Below are 20,635 nucleotides of genomic sequence, written 5' to 3' on the forward strand. Positions count from 1 at the left end.
CATTGTTAGAGGGCTTGTGTTGGGTTGGGTTGAATGGGGTTTAGGGGTTGGCTGGTACTTGTTCTAGCCTTGAGGAGAGGAGACATGGAATGACGGTACAGAAGAGACCAAGGGGGGAGTGAGAGAGCAGGCCAGGTGCCCCTTTACCTGTAGGGGAGCAGGGCAGGGAGGCCTCAGGCTTGCCTACGGAAGGCAGAGAGCGTGAATACCCTGAGGCCTGAATCTCACCAGTCTCATTCGCTTTACTTTGCCTTGTAGGACGCCTTATAAAATTGAGACCCTCTGTTGCTTGTTGCCCCAAATTGGAGGGAAATTGCTACTGGATAACAAGACAGAAAAGTCATTCCAGCCCACCTCCGCTTTCCCAGCCCTCCCAGGGGAGGCCCCAGGGTGGAATGAAGGTACAGACACTATTATTACCCGGCTGGTGGAGGAGTTGGCTGTAACTGGATCAGCAAATCTCCAGGATGTGAGCCAGCTAGGGACTTGGAAATCATTCTCAGAGAAAGCCGCCTCCCTCATAATGGAGTTTGCCGTAATCAGATGTCGTTGATCCTGTATTCACCAGACTAAAACCTGATATTCCTGGACAAGAAAGAGTGAGATTTCAAGTGAGTGAAATCTTTGCTGCCCACGTTGTGCCAGGTGGTGTTGAAAAGGGCGAAGGGAATGTAAGCTTGTTCGCTGAATACCCTCCTTTTGTCAGGCAGCAGGAGTGAGGAGCCGGGGGCAGGCAGATACACAGGCTCAGAGCCCAGATCCCAGCATCTGTACTTCCCACCTATGCAACCTCTGAGTTTCGGGACTTAGGAGAAGGGTAGGAAGGCTGAGTACACTGCCTAGCGCAGAGCAATCGCTCCATGAATGTTACTTGGTTTCCTTTTACATCCTCTATTCCTGTTGATCCCTACTATAGTGCCGTGAGGGTTGGGTACCAATGTACCCATTTTACAGATGAGGCAGCATCACTGAGGCTGATTATAGCCTCCACCTCCACCTCCTCATCCTCAAGGGACCAACTGGAGGCGTACATGCTGGACTGGACCAAGACATTGTCTTCTTGCTCCACAGAGAGCTTTGTAAGCCCCAGACAATGATAAAAGACAGCTTTCTAGGCTTGTCAAATATTTAGAAGATCTGGCAGCACTGGTTTCCCCACCTATGCTGGGGTCAGCCACCACCTTTGGACAGACTGTGAGCTCCCCAGCTCACCCCAATCCCCACCACTCCCTATTGTCTCATCCATGGGTGCTCACTCCTTTCCATTTCCTGTTGGGCTTCAGTGGTCTTCTGAGTCTGCCAGGCCCCCTGAGAGTTTCTCATCCTACATGGGTAGGAAAAGGAATTGAAGAGAAAACCTGACTGCCCACCAGAGTCACGATGAGTACGCTTTCTGACATACCTGCCCAGCTTCATCACAAAGCACTGAACCTTAACATACAGAAAGAAAATCAAAATGAAGTAGCTCATTTCAAACTGGGACTCAAGTCCAAGCTAAAAACTTCCATAGCCCAGGAAAGGAAGTGAAGCTGAAGTCCTTGGTGCAGCATGTGAGCTGGACTCTCGGAGTACGGAGACTTGCAGAGCTCCCAACCTATCTGCTAGGAGCTCTAGAAGAAGAGAATGCAGGGATAGAGAGATGAGAGCTGAGGACACTTGGACGTTCCTCTAGCTTTGCCTTTCTCATTTTGTGATGTTTCCTAGGCTTGGTTTTCTTTTCTAATTTTCACGATTCTAATTTTTATATATTTGCTTTTGCATTTTGTGGCATGCGTTGGTACAATCTGCCTCAAATCCCACGGGGCGTTCCGTGAGAAGAAAGGAGGAAAGGCGAGGTGGGAAGCGGGCACCGCAGGTGGCTGACATGCCGCGCCCTCCCACAAGGAGGCAGTGCGACACCGTGAGACGCTGGTGGACAGACCCTGGTCCTAACTCCTGCCGGCGGACTGTGTGCCTTTGAGCAGTTTCTACCCTTAGTCTCCATAAATCTAGCCCCCGCATCTCCAATCTCCCAGGCTGGAAAGTGGGAGGAACCTGCCCCGACCCCCCAAATACATTAAATTCCACAAGAGAAAAGCTGACCCTTCAATGACCACTTCCATTATCTACCTTACAGGATTACATGAGGTAATGTGTGCAAAGTACGTGCACGTACACAATAGATGCTCAATAGTCGTGTACTCCTACCTGTGGTTCTTAACCTGGGTGATTTTGCACCCCAGGGGACAGTAATGTGTGGTGACATGGTTGACTGCCACACTTGGGGGAGTGGATGATACTGGCTTCTAGTGGGTAGAGGCCAGGGGTGCTGTTTAATTGCAATGAACAAGATAGCCCCCCACAAATAATTCTCTGGCTCACTATGTCAGTAGCACCGCGGGACACCCTAGCCTACTCCCAAACAACTTTGAGGTCCTAGAGGGCAGAAAATGTGTCTTGCCCATTTCTGTGTCTTCCTCAGGGCTTGTTGCCCAGGAGACAGTCAGTAATTGAGTGTGGGACTGAGTTGAAAGGCAAGTGTGGCAAAAGGGGTGGGACCAGTGGGTGTCAGAACAGGACTGATTGTCACAGAGCGGGGTCACCTCCTTCACCGCATTAGCACAAGGGCTCCGTGAGAGGTGAACTTGGTTTGCAAAAACAGAATTGCTTCCTAAGCATCCTAATCAGGTTGCTTTAAATGCCAGCGATCAAGGGGACCCTTTAAGAGCTTTACAGAACTGAGCACCCCACTCCAGAGCCCCTGCCGCAAAGCGAGGTCAAAATGAACTGTAACTTCGGAATTAGGAAATTCTGTCTCTCCTACAAAGCTCAAGAGTATTGAGAGTGTCCTCTTCTTCCCATCACCAACTGCCGGTCAAACGCTTGGCACTTTGTGGGTGCTCAGGAGACACCAACCCCTGCTCCGGCCACCAACACTGCGGTCACTCCTTCCCGGCTCCGTCTGCGGTCTCCCTAACATGGAGAGACCATACCACAGGGAGAGTGCAAACTGGCGTCCCTCACTTCCACCATCGCTGGGACTCTCCTTCGAAATATCCAGAGGGCGCTCTCCCCAGAACAAGGCCAGTATTCACGGTCCCCGAGGAATTCGCCAGGAAGACCCCCATATTCCAGGGCCTTAGTAGCACAAGCCCAACCAAGGTCAGCTCCATGGGAGAGATGACCGATCCTGGAGGCTCGTGTCGTCACCTGCCCCAGAGAGTTGATGACAGGACCAGTGCTGTAAATCCAGGTCCAGCCTGTTCTGCCACCAAGTGGCTGTGTGACTTCAGGACCTGACAGGCATAGGGAGCAAACAACCCAGGCGGGGGCGCTGGTCTGGATGCCCCAGAGCACAATGGTGGGAGACTTGCTTCCCTTACAGTAGAGGCACCAAAGTAGTCTGCACCTAGATTCCCAAAAAGATGCCTGCCCACCTCGGGAGGATGGGTGTCGCCAGTCCCAGGCTCGCTTCTTCCTTCTGCGAATGCCGGCCGGCGTCTTCCCTTTCCGATGGGCCGGTTTTCCCCAGGGCGAGGGAAGGATGGCCCTGGTGGTGGTAGAGGTAACTGCATCCCTCCTCACCAGCCGTCTAGTCCTGGGGATGGCTCGCGCCACACTTACCCAACTCTGTAGTGAGATGGCTTTAGCAAGACCGAGTCACCTGCTTGCATCCCGCCCTGCCTCCGGGGCTCCCCCCACACCAGCCACAAACGCACACCCTTAAGACTTTGTAGCTGTTTTTATTATTAATATTATCTTCTCCTTTAGGCATCCCTTTAAGGGTGAAATGAAACCAACCATTTACAGAGAAAATGATTTCAGAATGTACATATTGAATTTCCCTTACAAAAAAAATAATACTATTATTATTGGTGTCCTTAAATTATACATTTTCCAGGGCCCTGCCTTCTGTGTGGGTAAGTCGTGTCTCCCCACCCCAACTGTCACCTTTGCCCTCAAAGCTCGCCCACGCCTGCCCCTGGGAACTGCTGGGACCTGTGGGTGGGCTTGGCCTCCTTGAGTCTCCAGGTCATAGGGCTGGTGTTCCCAGGAAAAGAAATCTAGAGATGGCGACAGGGCCAGTGTCGCATTCACATTCACAGTTTGCTTTCCTTCCTATGGGGGGAGTGGCTCAGGGCTCCCCTGACCGCCCCCAAATTCCCAGTGTATGATGTGATTACGTGAAACTCTTCAACCTCATGCCTTGGCCCCCAACCCCTGACAGGCCTCCACTTGACAATTACCATAAACATGCCCTCTTAGGTCTGAGAGGAAAGGCAAAGCTCTTCCCTTCTTCTTTCACTGCCCAAGCTGCTGAACTAGGGGCCAGCCTGGGAAGGGGACATCCCGCAGCAGCAGGAGGGTGCCAGGAGCATGGGGTAAGGAATCCAGCAAGGAGGGAGGCCCTGGGCTGGGACTCGGGCACGATTCAGGAGCCCCCAGAGACTGCCTGTCTAGGGGTGAGCATTAGTGGCGACCTCTTGAGCCACTTTTCAGCCCCAAGAGGGATAGAAGAGGGGGACAGCTGTAACTCTAAGGGAAGGGTTCCCTTGGGGCACCCGCTAGATAGGAGGGCGAGTGGGGGCAACAGACCCCCTCAGCCTGCTTCATGCCTGCCACCACAGGCTGCTCCACGGCCAGCTCCCCAGACCATGTCCACACCGGGCACTTCCCCAGACAGAGCTGTGGCAAAGGGGCCACCCTCCTCCTCTGGCCCATCGGGGGACACCTGGGGCATGTCCGTGCTGGAGGCTGGAGGGCACGGGGTAGAAGGATCTGGTTGGGGTTAACAGGATGGGAGGTGGGCACTCAGCTGTATAGCCTTCAGGTCAGGATTCTCATCTCTTGGACTGAAAGACAGACAGATGGACTCTGCCCCCTTAGCCTTGCTTTCCAGGTTCCCCAAGGGCTCTCTGCCTCAGTCATTTTGGGGAGCTGCAGGAGTGGCCACAGGCTCCAGGTCCCAGTGACAGAGAAGCCTGGGTCCTGCTTCCACATCCACACACAAGCATCTATGTACAGGGACACACCGACACAAACATGTACAAGTACACACAAGCATGCACCCATGCCCATAAATACACACGCGCACACACACAGACATGTACCGTTCTACGGGCAGCCTCTGCACCCTGGCATCGCTGGGTAAGTATGCAATGGGGCCTCGGGGAGAGGGTCTCACCATTCCCGTAACTGCAGGCTCTCACTGCACCCCAGCCCTGGCCTGGCAGTGAGGGGGGCAGGAGCAGGGCGTTCCAAGAACTCTGAACACGAGAGCAGGATCCTACGAAGGCAACAGTCATTTCTACCCTCTCCCCTGTGCCAGAGATGCTCTTTGTGCCCCGTGTCCACCCTCTCCTCCTTCCATAAGACAACTCCCAAGCTGAGGCTTGGCACATGGCAGCCCGGCTTTCCTTGTAGCTGCTTGTAGCCATGTGACTGTGTCCTGGCCAGCAAGATGCAATCAGAACTGACGGCGCCATCTCTGGCTCACACCCGTAACAGGAAAGGGCATGTGCTTCGCTTGCCTCTCTGCTTCCCCTAGGCTTGCATGCACATGGGGGTGGGAGCTGGAGCAACCACTCTATCTGAACGGGAAGGTGTGTGTGAGGAAAGCAGAGCTGCCCTGCTCCATCCAGACCATCGCCCTCTAGACATTAAGTCAGAAACAAGCTTCTGTCTTGCTTAAATCACTGTATTTCAGGATCTCAATTACAGCAGCTTAGAATCTACTCCAATGGATACATGTCTTGCCCCAATGAGGCAAACTAAGAGAAATCAGATGACATATAACTGGCCTTAATGTCCCTCTTGGGCCCAGGACAGCCTTGGGGCCTCTACCCAGCACCAAGTAGGGGCACGAGGGTAACTCCACTTGATACCATGGAGAGCTGGGGCTGTGGATTCCAGCAGGAAGGGGTGATGGGGCACCCCCAGGTCTGACCTACTAGGCTGGCTGATGGTCCCATCCCACCCTGAGAACTGGACTCCTGGCCTTGCAAGGACTGAGTGGGCAACCCACAAGACAGAAATATAAAAAGTAAGAAGGAATGTCAAGGCCAGGTTCAGAACGAAAAGGCAGACTCCCGGAGCCTCCTTGGGCCCCACACCTGTCAGCTCAGGAGGGTCTGGGGAGCATAGGTACCATCCAGCGCAGTGGTGTGCTGTAGGGCAGGCAGGTGGAGTTCCCTGCTCCCTCCGGTCCAGCACCTCTGAGCTGGCTTCCTCCAAGCTGGCTGCTGGGTTTTGTCCCCTCCTGTCTTGGTGCCCCTCTTCCTCCTGGGCCGAAATGCAACTATTTACAGAGCCCCTGGAAATCCTGGCATGCCCCTTTCCCACCACAGGTCCAAACTCCCACGAGGCGAAACAGCAGGGCTTCTCCCCAGCTGGACCGCAGCTGCCACATGGCCACACTGGGAGTTCCCGCAGCTCCCTTCCCACTCTGTCTGCCCTCCCTTGCTTCCCCGGTAACCATCCTGCATTCTCCACTGGCACCTCCTGGTGGGCGGGGGGCGGGGGGAGCGGCTCCCCACTCCTGACGAAGAAGGATGTTTTGGGGGCTCAAAGGCCTCACTCCCAATTCACAAGGGTTTCAGTAGGGAAGACTCCCCCACCCATCCTCTCCTGGTCCGCTCAAGATCCCGCCAGAGGGCAGAAGAAGGCAGGAAGACAGGAAGAGGGGCAGCGCCACCCCCCGCCGTGCCACTGGCCCTACAAGGTCCTGCAGCCTTAGCCTCCCACCACTTCCAACTTGGCCCTGGCGGGTGACCTTCCCTCGGGATTCCTGCTCCGCCGCCCACCTTCCACCGTGCTCTTGGGCTCCTGGTAGGGATTGTCCAGCAGGTAGCGGAACTGCTCGTAGTTCTGGAGCAGGTACTTAGGGGCATACATGTGTTCGCTGGGGTCCGCGGGCGGGTACTCCTGCTGCGTGCCGTCGAACCAGCCCCCGGTGCGGATCAAGCTCCGGATGTAATTGAGGTCCCGCTTGTCCTCGTAATCACCCCAGCGAGGGAAGTCACCGTTCTGGGCCGACACGAGCTTGAAGTAGATGCCCTCGGGCGTGAAGCACCAGGAGCAGTGCCAGCCGGCGAAGTGCAGGGGGCTGCCGAGCGACCACTGCACCAGGATGTGGCCGGTGCGGTTCTCGTACTGGCGGAAGTAGGGCATGGTGTAATACTGGCGGCGGCGCAGGCGGATGCCGTCCAGCCCGTACACCGACTGCAGCATGTCCACCGTGCAGCCCGACACCACCTCCAGGGTGCCCGGCTGCTTCCAGAAGAAGCCGTACAGCGACTTGCGCATGTGGAAGGCGAAGGGCTCGGTCCAGCCGTCGTAGAGCTTGAGGAAGAGCACGCCGTCGCGCGCGGGGATCTCGTCGGCGTCGTCGATGATGAAGACGTCGTCGGGCCGCAGGTTGCGCAGCCGCGCCACGCCGTCCTGCGTCAGGAAGGTGCGCAGGTAGTCGTCGGCGATCCAGCCGTCCTGCCGCCCGCCCAGCGGGAAGTGGTCCAGGAAGACGTAGAGCACCTTGTGTCGGATGTACTCGAACGTGCCGTTGGTCAGCATCTCCCGGAACTTGAGCGGCCGAGGCTCCCCGTAGGCCGTGAAGTTGGACTCGCACACCACGAAGGCGTCCACCACGTCCCCCAGCTCGTGGAAGCGCACGTCCAGCAGGTCGAACTCGTGATTGACGTTGATGGCGTTGATGACCCGCCGCGGCACCTCCCTGGGCACCAGGCGCTCCTTGGTGGGCAGGTTGGAGTACTGCACCACGGTGGGCACGCCGCAGCTGGGCCCGTGCCAGCCCGGGAGGCACACGCACTCCACCCACTTGCGCCGTGCGCCCCGTGCCCCCGTGCGCTCCCGGGCGCTCAGCAGGTGCCGGGCTGGGCCCCTGGCAGATGAGCCGTCTCCCCCCTCCGCCTTCTCTTCTGGCCTCCCCGATGGGGGCTTCTCCAGCATCTTGGTACCTGGTTTGAAGCAGACACCCCCGGCTTTGGTGCGGACGAAATACTCATTGGTGTCTTCTGGCAGCACGAAGTCCATCCTGTGCAGTTCCTCGGTGGCCTTGCTTGGTGACAGTGGCTGGAGCAGGGGCGAGTGGGAATAGAGTGGGGTACGCAACAGGTCGGAGCTCCCAGGCTCTGGGCTGGCCTGGGGTGTGACGGGGGCATTGTTCCAGAAAAAGCTGGACACGAGGTTAGGACTGAGGGAGGCCAGTTCTCTGGGGAAGGTGACATAGGACAGGGTCTTAAAGAAGTGCAGGAAGGAGATGAGGCACAGGCCGGCCATACAGAATATGAGAAACAGCTTGTACCGTCTCATCTTCATCCTGCAGGAAAGAGGGAGAGAGCAGACGAGTCAGGGGTCTGCATTCCTGGGCGAGGGGAGCCTGAGGCCCTTCTCGAAACAAGACCTTTTCGAGGAGGCTTTTGCTGCCACCTGTTTGTGAATGTCCTGGCCAGTTGCTGGTGGCCCAGCATGAAGTCACCCTCTGCCCCTCAGGAGTCAAGCCTGCGAGTCCAATTTGCTGTACCCGGTATCCCTGGAAGCTACGCCATCAAGGAAACGCCCCTCCTGGCTCAGGACCTCCCACAGCCCTTCCCCCCAGAGACCACCAGGTCATCACACATCCTGGAGCCCACTCCTCCACCTGGCCCACCCCACCCAGCTGCACCACCAGGCTTTGCTCCAGGAACAAAATGAATCCCGGGAAAAGCTCAACCCTTCAATGCAGAACCTGCCCCAGGGGGCTTACAGGCCCCAAGGGAGGGGGAGAGCAGGCAGCAGATGTGAGATCCCTTTCCTGCACTGCCCAGGGTGCTGTTCTTGTTTGTTCATTTGTTCTTTCTACCTGTCTACCTTTTCGTGTGGATATATTGATAAATCTTTTGAATACCTTTCCACTGAAAAAAATTCACAAGCCTCAAGGGATGACATTTAATTCTAACATGAAGAATAAAATTAAGTAAAAGTTCCCTTCATTACCCCATGCTCTGTGCTAGACTGATCTCCAGGCATAAACAATTTGATCTGTTTGAGGTGTATCACTGGTTTTATATACCATTTTTCTGATCTTGGTTTAATAGTTTCCATAAATATTATACTGAACACTAAGTTCAATCAAATTGGTTTTTTCAATCAATAGATTAAAGAGATTTTCAGATTAGTAGAAATAAATTTACTATTTCCTTTTAAATCCCACATAATAGCCCATGGTTATTTTGAATGAATCATTCTATTTATGAGTGATTCATGAATATAACCACTCTCTATTTTTTTTACAGTCTAATTTAGCAATTTGTTTATGGCTGTGGAGAGCCTCCTATATTCTTTTTTAAACAATTTAAACAGACTTTCTATTTTAGATTATTTGTCGTTTATCAGAAAAGTTGCAAAAATAGTACAGAGGGTTCCCTTACACTCCTATCTTTTTCTCCCCTAGTGTTAACGTCTTACAGCACCGTGGTCCATTTGTCACAACTAGGAAATTGAAACGGGCACGTTACTATTAACTAGACTCCACACTTCATTTGAATGTACTATTTAATGTCATGAATGAGCCTGTGCAACAAGAGAGTACTCTGACTAGAGCCATCCAGCTCCTTTTGTCCTTGAGCGCAGGAAGGTGGGCAGGCAGGTCCGGAAGTTACACTCATTTGGCTGAGTGGGACCAGCAACTTGCTTGGGGTAACCCACCAAGTCACAGGAAGGGCTGGGACAGAAACCTGGTGTTTGGCATCTGGTGTCTTCATTTCCGCTTCCATCCCTGTGATGGGGCACTGTACTTCCACCTAGAACATTCCTTCCCTTAAAATGTTCCTTTCTGTGGCTTCTCTTTACTTCTCTGGTTCTTTCTCTGGGTCATTTGGGTGTTCTCTGGCTATAGTCTTCCTTTCACTTCCTCACTCTGAGGACAGCAGGGTACAGTGGTCAGATATGCACTTGGCTTCAAACTACTGCGACCTTAGGCAAAGCTCCTCACCTTTCTGAACCTCGGCTTCTACATCTGTAAAATGGGCACAGAGTTCTTGGTGTGCAGTGCGTGCTCAATAAACTTTCATTCTTTACAATGCTGAAGGTTAGAAGGTTTCAACATTTTCTGTAAGCTACATGGTCATAAGGCACAGAATCATGAATGTTTGCTCTAGAGCAAATTTTAAGAACTATTTCCTCCAACCCTTTCATTTTATAAAGGAGGAAACCAAAGGGCTTCGCAGACCTGCTCAAAGTTACAAAGCTGGAGTGTGAATCTGGGTGACTTGACTCTTACGCTACGTGCCCTTCCTGGTCCTGAGCAAGCTTGTCAAGTACAGTCGGGTTGCCAGTCCTGCTGGCCAGGGCAGTACTTGTGCCATCAAATCCAAGCTGTCCCACCTCCTCCAGTTTAAATGCCTCACCCTCCTGGAGCCTGCCCACAGGGGGCCAGTACAGCTGACTGCAGGCGGGCAGGACAGTAGGGGTGGGGACCTGACCTCTGCTGAATGTCAGCTGTCCCCGAGCAGCTGAGGCTGCTCTCTACTGGCATTTAGGAAGGCAGGCTGCTCCTTGACATCATATTTGAAGTGGGTTCCATTCTGGGCTCCATAAGGGACTCCAGCCATGCTCTGGCAAAGTAAGACCAGGGGAACCAGGATGGCAAGGTGAGTAGAGGGGCAATGGGGTGAGGCCCAATAAAGGCAGGCGGGTAGGATTGTTGCCATGGCAGGGACCAGGCAGAAGGCAACTGCAAACTGAGGTCAGCACAGCAGAAGCCTCCAGAGTGACCCACTCGAGGATTTCAGGAGCTGGCTAGGCAGCCCTGCCCCTTCTAGAGGACTGTTTTTCACTACTTGGGACCTGCCTCTGTGGGACACACGCCAATCCCTGCCCTGGTTGGACTAAGATGGCCTGTGAGCTGTGGAGGCCAGGGCAGAGCCAGGCCTGCCACTCGGACTAAACCTCCTGGCAGCAGCAATCAAAGGCCTTAGCAGGTAATATAAACTCAGGGAGGAGAGGAAACACCATGCTTGGCTCAAAGGGACCTGAGACCCTGCTTGGGTCACAGTGACCTAGCTGCACTGGCCAGGCTGGCTTTCAGGATCTGGTTACACAGACACCCGTGTCCTTGCGAGGATAGACTCCTAAATGCCTGGGATCTCCCTCTGATTCACTGGGGCATGAGATGCCCTCAAAAAGCCCCAGCCTGGCTTGCTGCTGAGAATCATGGAACTGAGCATGTTTTTCTCTCATCACTTGGGCTGCTAGGAAGCTCAAAAGTACATACATGGTAGCCAGCCCAGAGCAAATCTGTGCCTCACAAACCACATTTTCTGGGACACCTTCACTCATGGCTGTCTGTTGTTGTTTCTTTAACTCTTATCTTCTTGGCCCGATTCTTTTTTATCTTCATGTATTTTGATAAGTGCTTCAAATACATTTTTTTAATTGAGAGACATATAAATAGAAAACTGAATAAACAAATAAGCATTGGCACTTGGGGTCTCCTTTAAATCTTAACCACCCGGGGAGGTCATTGTAACTGCTCCTTTTTTTACAGATGGGGAAATTGAGGCTCAGAAAGATGATGAGACTTTCCCCAAAGGACATTAAGAAGGTGGCCAAGTCAAGACTTGAATAGAAGTTTTGTTTCCGAGCCAGTGCCTGTCTCCCTCCTTACAGCTGAGACCGTATCCCTCCCTAGCTCAGGTGGCCTGGCTGTGGGCTAAAGTCACAGAACCAAATTGGGCCCCAGCTGACAGCATTATAAAGCTTCATGCAGAATCCATCACTTGTAACCAGAAAGATGGCAGACACGACCCAGCCACTGACCAGAGCACACTACATGCATGCCCTCACTGCATCCTCCCAACACGAAGCAGGTACTCTTGTCACCCCCGTTTCATAGATGAGGAGACTAGAGCCAGAGAGATGACGTAACTCGCTCAGTGTCACACAGTTTGCAAGGGTCAGACTCAATTCCGTGGGGTTAATAGTGGGATTACATCTAGTAGTAAAGCTGTCCTGAGCCCCTTCCATCTGTCAAGTTTAACCCAAATGGGGTGACGGAGTCCTATGAAGTGTCCACCAGTGACCAGTGAAGACAACCCAGTGGATGGAACAGCCACCATCGCATGTGACCCACACAACACCCCGCAGGGTGCTCACGCAACCTGTACCATCCACTCACTCAGCAGCTACTTCTCGAGAGCCTGCTGTGTGCCAGGCACTGCACTGGGCCCTGAAAGCACAGGAAACCAGGCAGTAAGAACCTCTGCCCCTGTGGAGCATGCACGGGTGACTGGGGCAGAGAACTGCAATAGACTAAGAGAAATGAGTCAATAATATTGCATGTTAGGAAGAGTCAGGCTCTGGAGAAAAATAAAGCAGGGTAAAGAAGAGGAGGGGGGCGGGTTTAGTGACAAATAGGGTGTCATCAAGAAGAGCAAGACTTGAAGATGAGGGTGCAGGGCAAGAAGGTTCCTGGCAGAAGGAACAGCTGGTGCTCAGGAGGAGTGCATCTGCCGTGAGTGGAGAACTTCCAGGAGGACGGATCAGAGGGAGACTGATGGACCCAGAGCACACAGGGACAGTGGCTGGAAATGCAGCTTTCATGGGAGGATTCCGACAAGAGGGACTAGACCTGCCTTCGGTTTGAACAGGCTCACGTGGGCTGCTCTGTTGAGAAGAGCTTGTCACCTCAAGGGCAGAGCAGGGAGCGCAGCAAGGAGTCTGCTGCACTGTCCCGGTCAGACAGGTGGCTTTAAACCGTGTGTGTGTGTGTGTGTGTGTGTGTGTGTGTGTGTGTGTGTGTGTCGGGGGGGTTGCAGAAAGTGGTCAGATTCTGCTGAATTTGCTGATGCCATGGATGTAGTGTGAGTGAGGGGTAAATTCAGTGGCTCCAGGACCCAGAAGGCTGGAATAGCCTCTGACTGGGGCAGAGGCCACCCCTCCACAGCTTTCACGGAGATGGTAAGTGGCAGAGCTGAGCCTTAAGGCAGGCACTGTCTCTGCAGGGTCCGCGTCTAACTGCTTCTCCCCTTGCAGACACAAACACTCAGGCTGAGAGTGAAGGGTGCGGCCAAGGTCACCTAGCTGCCTGGCCATTAACCTTGGTCTCTGGATCCAAATCTCACGTGCCTTTCATAGTAGGCTCAGTTTAGAAGCTTTACAGGATGGATGGAGGTGAGGTGAGTGACGCTTTGGATCTGAGGTCCCCCTGTGAGTTCCGGGAGTAGGAGCTAGGGCAGCACTGTCCAGCCCAACACACCCCACCTCCAACTCCTGCTTCCCAGGGTGCATTAGCTAGAGGCCCTCCAGGAACTCAGGACCCCAGGAGGACATGGTGGTCAGGACCTGCCTGGAGATGCAAGTTTAGCTGAGGAAGGACCTGGGGTCTCCCCTGGGCTGGTCCATTGACCTCCGAGGCCCAGGGGGGACAGTTTTCTGAGGCTAAAATCCCTGTCCAGGTCCCTCCTGTAGCTGAGAATGATTCTGAGGCAGCTCCGAGGCCACACTTGGGTGCTTCCTTAGTTCAGTAAAACTCACTGAGTATTTCTCGGTGCCTGTTTGGTGCCAGGGCCAGCGGCACTTGGAACCCCAGGCCAGAGCCCATACGGAGCACTCTCAAACCCTTCCTGACTGCTGGCACAGAGCACTGAACCTTCGTCTTCTGGGTTCACATGACCACTGGGAACCTGAGTCTCCAAATCACTTGGCCTCTCTGATGTCAGCTCCTCCATCTATAAAACCAAGGATGATCATTCTTGCCCTGCCCACTTCCAATGAGTCACCAAATAGAAAGGCCAGTCTCCAGCCGTCCCCTTCCCAATACTCGCCATGCTGGGTTCATCTTCCCTGACATCTGTCTCCCAAGTGGGACTAAGAGCTCACGGGCGGGAGAGGTACACAGCCGGTGCTCAACAAGAGCACCCTGCCTTGCCCTGGGCCTGCCCAACGAGCTCACCGTCCCTTCCATGCGCATGCTCTGGAACCAAACTACCCGGTTCTAACCCTGGCTCTGCTTTCCTGCACAGTCTTGGGCAGGTTACTAACTTCTCTGAGCCTCCTTTGCTCATCTACACAACAAGAGTTCAATAAAAATCCACGTCAAATGCCTAGCACATAGTAAGCACTCGATAAGCTTGAGCTCTTTTTACTGCTGTTGCCAATCCCAGTCTGGCAGAAGGTAGAGAGAGCCTTTGCAGGAGAGGGGAGCTGGAACAAAAGCTCGGAGGTGAGCCCTGGCAAGGCCTGGGCCCCAGTGGGTGCTGTGCTGTCTCAGAGCAACAAGGAGCAGAGTGGGGGGCTCAGCAAGTGGAGCCCAGGCAGAGCTGGAGCTTGATGGGGGGGGGCGGGCTGGGAAATGCTGCCCCATTTCCTGGGACTCCAGGGAAAGGAGGGAAGAACGTGAGGCTCTCTGGGAACCTCCCTAGAGGAACCCTCACATATTCCATGAGTTGCACCCAGCCGCAGGGACCTGGGTCTCCCATCTGAGTGTGCGAATGTGGTGGGGGATGGGTCAGAGGTTTCCGGTAGCCAGTTCATGGTGGATGAGGAAGGCTGAGCTGACGCAGACCCAGGATGGCAGCAAGACCAGCCCGCCCCGGGCCTCCTCTGCCTGTGCCTTTCAGCCAGCCGTGGCCATGCCCTGCCTGGAAGGTCCCAGCTGGGCAAGTTTTCATCCTTTCCTCCCTCTTTCCACTTCTCTTTGGGCCCTTTTCACTTGGGCTTCGGCTTGGAAGGCTGATGGGTGAGAAGGGAAGAAAACCCCACAATCCAGCCATGACCTCAGCATTGGGGCTTCTGGCGAGAGAGAGGACAGGTGCTCCCTGGAGGCTGCAGGCTGTGACTGTGGAGCTGACCAGGCGGGAGCAGCTGTCACCAGGGTGCCAGTGACGGGAGGCTCCCAGGGAGCTCTCCGTGGTCCTGAGCTCGCCTGCGCTGACCAGGTTCCTAGCTCGGCCCTGGGGGCGACTGCCAGAAGCCTAACCCTGGCCCCTGCCAGCCTCTTCTGTGGTTCAGCGGCTGCTGTCCTCATGACCACTTTTCCTGTCCACCACCTTCTGGGCCCATTCCTCGCCTGCCTCGTGACTCTGATCCCTCAGCTCTGCGCACTCCTCCAATGGGGAGAAGGGGCCAGTTGTGGTCGGTGTCCAGCAGCAAATACGCCCAACACCTAGTAGTGCTCAGAGCACTCTTGGAATGTCAATGAGGGTAAATCTCAGACGTCATCCGGCCCACCCTCAGTCTCCACTCCCGGAATCCGCCCGTCTAAAACCCACAGCCTGGGAGAAACCAGATGGACCCTCACCACCTCTCTAAGAGTTCATCTGCTTGGAAGGGCATCTTGATTTTGAGCTGAAGTCCACCTCCCTGTGCCCACCTTCCACCCCCATCCCAGTCCTGCCGCATGTGACCTGAGGGCTCTGCCCATCTCCATGAAGAAAGCAGGAGGGGTATCTCTGCAGTCAACTCTGCCATGCCCAGCAGCTCCTGAGACACATGGTAGGCCAGTGGTTACGATGTCAGAACTGAAAACTACCTCTGACCTTGGCAAATTACTCCACCTCTCCATGCCTCAGTTTCCCTCCCATAAAGTGGACGTATAGCAGTCCCTATCTAATAGGGTTGTTGTTAGAATCAAATTCACAACAAGGACCCGTAACCAGCCTAAGCACACAGTAGGTGTTCAGTAAATACTGGCTTCCAGTATTACTGCAAGTCAGGAGGATTTGGTTTGAATCTCAGTGCCGTAAGTTACTCGCTGTGTGGCCTTAAGTAAGTTACTTAGCCTCTCTGAGCCTCAGTCTTCAGGTGTAGACAGAAGACGTCATCCTCTCCTTTACAGTCCAGTGGGAGACCTGGATGAGCCGAGGTGTCAAAGCATCCTTCATGGAGCACAGCTCTCGGTAGATGCTCTAAACATGCCTGTTTCTTTCCTTCCATTTGGGTTTCCTACCAGATGAGCAAATGCAGATGACCCGACTGAACACGCCAGGCCTGGCTCCTGGCCAGCTTTGTTGAAGGACTGGGTCAGTTGTGTGGTTACTTACCACTCACTGACTGACACCCACCACCCTACGGGGCATTTCTCAGTGACTCATCGGGCTTTCCAAACCCGAGCCCAGAACCCAGTGAATCTGGAGCCCCACGGTGGCTCCAGACTCCTCTCCCGGGGTCTGAAGAGTCCTCGAGTAAGAATATTGTCCACATACAAATGGCAAATAGACATATGAAAAAATGCTCAACATCGCTAATCATCAGAGAAATGCAAATGAAAACCACAATGAGATATCACCTCACCCCAGTCAGAATGGCTTTCATCAACAAAACAAATAGTAACAAGTGTTGGAGAGGCTGTGGAGAAAAAGGAACTCTCATACACTGTTGGTGGGAATGCAGACTGGTACAGCCGCTATGGAAGGCAGTGTGGAGGTTCCTCAAGAAATTACGAATAGAATTACCATATGACCCAGCAATCGCTCTCCTGGGTATCTACCCCAAAAATATAAAAGCATTTCTCTATAGAGACACGTGTACGCCAATGTTCATTGCAGCTTTGTTTACGGTGGCCAAGACATGGAAACAACCAAAATGTCCTTCGATAGATGAATGGATAAAGAAGTTGTGGTACATATACACAATGGAATACTATTCGGCGTTAAGGAAAGATGATATAGGAACATTTGTGACAACATGGATGGATCTCGAGAGAATAATGCTAAGTGAAACAAGTCAGACAGAAAAAGCAGAGAACCCTATAATTTCACTGATATGTGGTATATAAACCAAAAAGAACAAGACAAACAAATGAGAAACAAAAACTCATAGACACAGACAATAATTTAGTGGTTACCAGAGGGTAAGGGGGTGGGGGGTGGGTGATGAGGGTAAAGGGGATCAAATATATGGTGATGGAAGGAGAACTGACTCTGGGTGGTGAACACACAATGGGATTTATAGACGATGTAATACAGAATTGTACACCTGAAATCTATGTAAATTTACTAACAATTGTCACCCCAATAAAATTAATTTAAAAAAAAAAAAAAAAAAGAATATTGTCCAAACCTTCGCCCCAGGCCAGTGCCCATCTGGCTCTGCTTGTCCAATTCTTAGTGCCGCCCATTCCCAGCCCGTTAGGCTGCTAGAAATTCTTCCTTCTATTGGCCTGAATCAGTCTCCCTCGAGTTTTTGCTTTTGCTTCTGGGTCCTTCCTTGGGACTAAGCAGAGCAAATCAGCATCTTAGGGGTCAGAAGACAGCAACTGTGACCTCTATACTACCCCCACCTCTGGGACTAAATAAGTGTCCTTCCAATGTGAAGTTCCATGATCCCACATGGAGAGACGGGCAGCGGGGGTGGCTAAGAACACACAGATTCTGGAGTTCTGGCAAGATGCATGGAACAACGGACACTGTGTTTATTTCTTCACTTCTCATCATTGTATTCATTCCTTTGGTTCAGATCTATCAGGCAGGGCTCCAAAGGTCAAGCCTACAAGCAGGGGTCACTCTACAGCCAACGCATTATCCAGGCTACTGGTGGACATTTACCGCGACCTTGCTGCATGCCAGGCTCTGCTGCTGCTGCGAGAGTAGGAGAGAAATTAGGGGCTGATTCATCAGGACAACCCTGGAGGAATGCACGTTATGTCTACACTTTGTAAATGAGGAAATGGGGGCTTGGAGAGGTGAAGCTACTCGCTTAGCCACACGGGACTAGTGAGAATGAAACAGATGGAAACCAAGATCTCCCCAGGCACCCTGCATTGCTGACAAATAGACTGGGGGCCCAGCAGGACTGCAGATTTTGGGGTCCTGCCCCAGGCAAAACATGAATGGCCTGACTGTAGGAGGGTCTGGTGTAGCAGGACCCCCAGTACCTAGGAATTCTGCTTCTCCGACACTCCCATAGACGGAGTCGGCTTGCAGGGCCAGCCTTGGTCAAGGACTCCATCTGTTTCAGGTGACCAGAGTCCTGGCAAAGCCTGCTTACCATGAGGCAGATCGGACCTGCGGCTGCTCCCGGCCACAGACAAGAAAACCATGGCCCAGAGTGGAGAGGTGGAGCTACACTGGGGAACAGTTCTTAGACCATCCAGGCAGTGTTGGAGGAAGACAGGGCACCTGTGCCACCAGAGTACCCAAGCTGCCTGGGTACAGGGTTCTGGGCCCCACTCTCTCTGCTGGCTCAGATCCAGGGTGTGGGCTGGCTGAATACTCAGTACAACACCCATAGCCAGAAGCCCTTTCCATGGGGAACCCCACCACTCCCTCTGCTCCACAACCAGCTCCTGTGCGCCCTGGCTCTGTCTTTCCTCCAAACCCCTCCCCACTGCATTTGATCCCAGCTCTTGCCAGCTGCCTGTGAACTTTCCCACAGAGTAGTGATCACATGCCCGGAAAGTTGGTGCCTAAGGCTGGGACCTGCCCTCAATCCCTGGGGCCTCCTCCCCTTTCTCCACCAGTCACTGGCCCACCCGATATCAGCTTCTGGTCCCCAGAGGCCCATGGGCAGTGAAGATATAGAATATTTCCACCATCCCAGAATGTACTATGCACAACACTGAAGGGTGAACAGATTAATTATCCTCAGGAACGAGCCAAGAGGGTGTCTGTACTCAGAAGCCTGCAGTGGCTCCATCCAGCACTGAGGTTCATGGCTGTTGTGACCCTAGCCTTTCGATCTACCCCCATCTTGCTTTATTCAAATGAATGCAATGGTCACCACTTATCACACACTTAAATGTGTGCCAGCTGTCAGCTGGGGTTTTTACATATACTTAATCCTCATAACCATCCTCAGAGGTAGGAATTATTATCCCCATTTTACAGATGAGGAAACTGAGGCTCTGAATATACCGCAACTTGCAGAGCATTCCTCTGCTGACCTGCGCAAAGCCACTGCTCTCCAGGGCCTGCGACCCACACAGCTTCCACTTAGAGGGGGTGGGGCAGAGTGCAGGTGAGGCTGGCCTCAGCCCCAGGCCACTGAAGGTTCTGAACAGAACAAGAGGGTCAGTCTGTGCCTGAGGGTGACCAATCCCTTAGCTTCAAAAGCTGTCCAGTAACATGCTCTGCGCTGGCAGAAACATCTAGGCCTGTGTTGGCCAACACACCAGTCACTCATAGCTGCATGTGGCTCCGACGCACTTGTAATTGTCTGGCCGGCTGAGGAACTACCTTATAATTTAAATAAAATGTTGGTTTTTAATAGCCACATGTGGCTAGCAGCTACCGAATTGGACCAAGTAGGTTTAGATGAGACTGGGGTGAAGGGAGGCAGGGGGCTGGGTCCACTGCACCAGGCCTGCAGGATGTTGGGGAGACAGGGGGATGAGCTGAGGGAGGACGCTCTGTGGAGCATAGCCGTGTGCTGGGGACCAAGGGGCAGCCCAGGCTGTCCAGCCTGAGCCACGAGCAGGGTGAGGTGCTCCTTACATACTGGGTGATGGAGGGAGCAGAGGGAAGGACACAGCCCTGGGGGAGCGGCCTGACATCCCAGACTGGCAAGCGGATGGGCTGGAGTGGGGAACTGATAAGGCTCTGTGGCGAGTGGAGAGAGATAGGCCCTAGGCATGGGAGCTGGGGTGTAGCAGGGAGCAAGGTGGGGGGACGAGGTCCCCATTGAGCTTCATGGGAGGGGCGTGTGTTGGGAACCCCCCCAGTGTGGTGCAGCAAAGTGTGGGGGGGGTGTCCTGAGTCTGGCGAGGGGCACGTGGGGTAGCAAGGATACTCTCCACACCGTAGAGGCTGTATGGGCAGAAGTTTGCAGCCAAATCGTCTAGTTGGGCAGAGCTGGGTGGGGCTGGGCAGGGCTGGGGAGCAGTGGGCAGGGAACATTCCTCCCAGGAGGTGGCGCCTCCATCATCACCACCTTCGTCATGGCAGCGGGCACTTACTGCGTGGCTCAGGTGCCAGACACTGCACTTGCCTTACTCCCTTTATCCTCCCAGTGACCGGGCAGTGAGGAGATGGCCACAGGGTGCTGAGGGACCTGCCTGAGACTCAGCGGGCAGCAGCAGGACGCCCACCACACACCACTGCTGGGGTCCTCACTCAGGACTTCCACACGAGGTCTAGGCTGCTGCCTTCAGCCTCGCCCAGAGCAAGGGCCCCTCTCGCGTCTACCCTGGTCTCCAGCAGGGGCCCGTGGGCCTGCCGTTTGCAGGTCTCCTGCAGAACTGACCTCGCACAACGCCCCTAGGCCCTTGAGGGGCCTTCTCCACCTGTGACTGACCCCCACAGGCAGCGCTCCATCAGGCTGAGCTGCAATGATTTACAACCAATCTCACGAAGCCCGGGGTTTTCCTCTGAGAGGCTGAGGGAGCCCAGAGGCCCTTCCTTCGCCCCCGCACCCCCCAGACACCAACGGGCACAGATCACCCTGGACAGGGCCCCGTGTTGGGTCTCCATAGCTTAAAGGGGGTCAGGAGCTCTACAAGGCCGGGAAACCTCCAGGTGAGGCCTGAAGCCCCTCAGGGGACCTAGCTGCTGCTCCACACTACAGACGCCGCACCAGGCTGCCCCCTGCCCACTGTGCTGCCCTCTTGTCCACACGCTCCTCCTCCCCAACGTCCATCTCCCTCCTGCCCCTTACTATTTTTACCCCAGCCCTGCTGGCCCGGAACTCAGAGAAGATCAAGGCAGGCTCCCACCAGCTGCACCCA

General features: G+C 54.0%; 1 protein-coding gene across 1 annotated transcript in view; it reads right to left on the reverse strand.

Annotated features, from left to right (window-relative positions):
- Positions 1-3,702: 3,702 nt before the first annotated feature.
- Positions 3,703-20,635, reverse strand: part of MGAT3 (beta-1,4-mannosyl-glycoprotein 4-beta-N-acetylglucosaminyltransferase) — a 31,690-nt gene continuing 14,757 nt past the window's right edge. Inside the window, exon 2 of the mRNA XM_081058644.1 lies at positions 3,703-8,314. Coding sequence (XP_080914770.1) covers positions 6,712-8,313 — 1,602 coding nt within the window. The 5' untranslated portion in view covers position 8,314 and the 3' untranslated portion in view covers positions 3,703-6,711. The remainder of the gene's footprint in view (positions 8,315-20,635) is intronic.

This window comes from Rhinolophus hipposideros, assembly GCF_964194185.1.
Source record: "Rhinolophus hipposideros genome assembly, chromosome: 9".
Taxonomy (NCBI): domain Eukaryota; kingdom Metazoa; phylum Chordata; class Mammalia; order Chiroptera; family Rhinolophidae; genus Rhinolophus; species Rhinolophus hipposideros.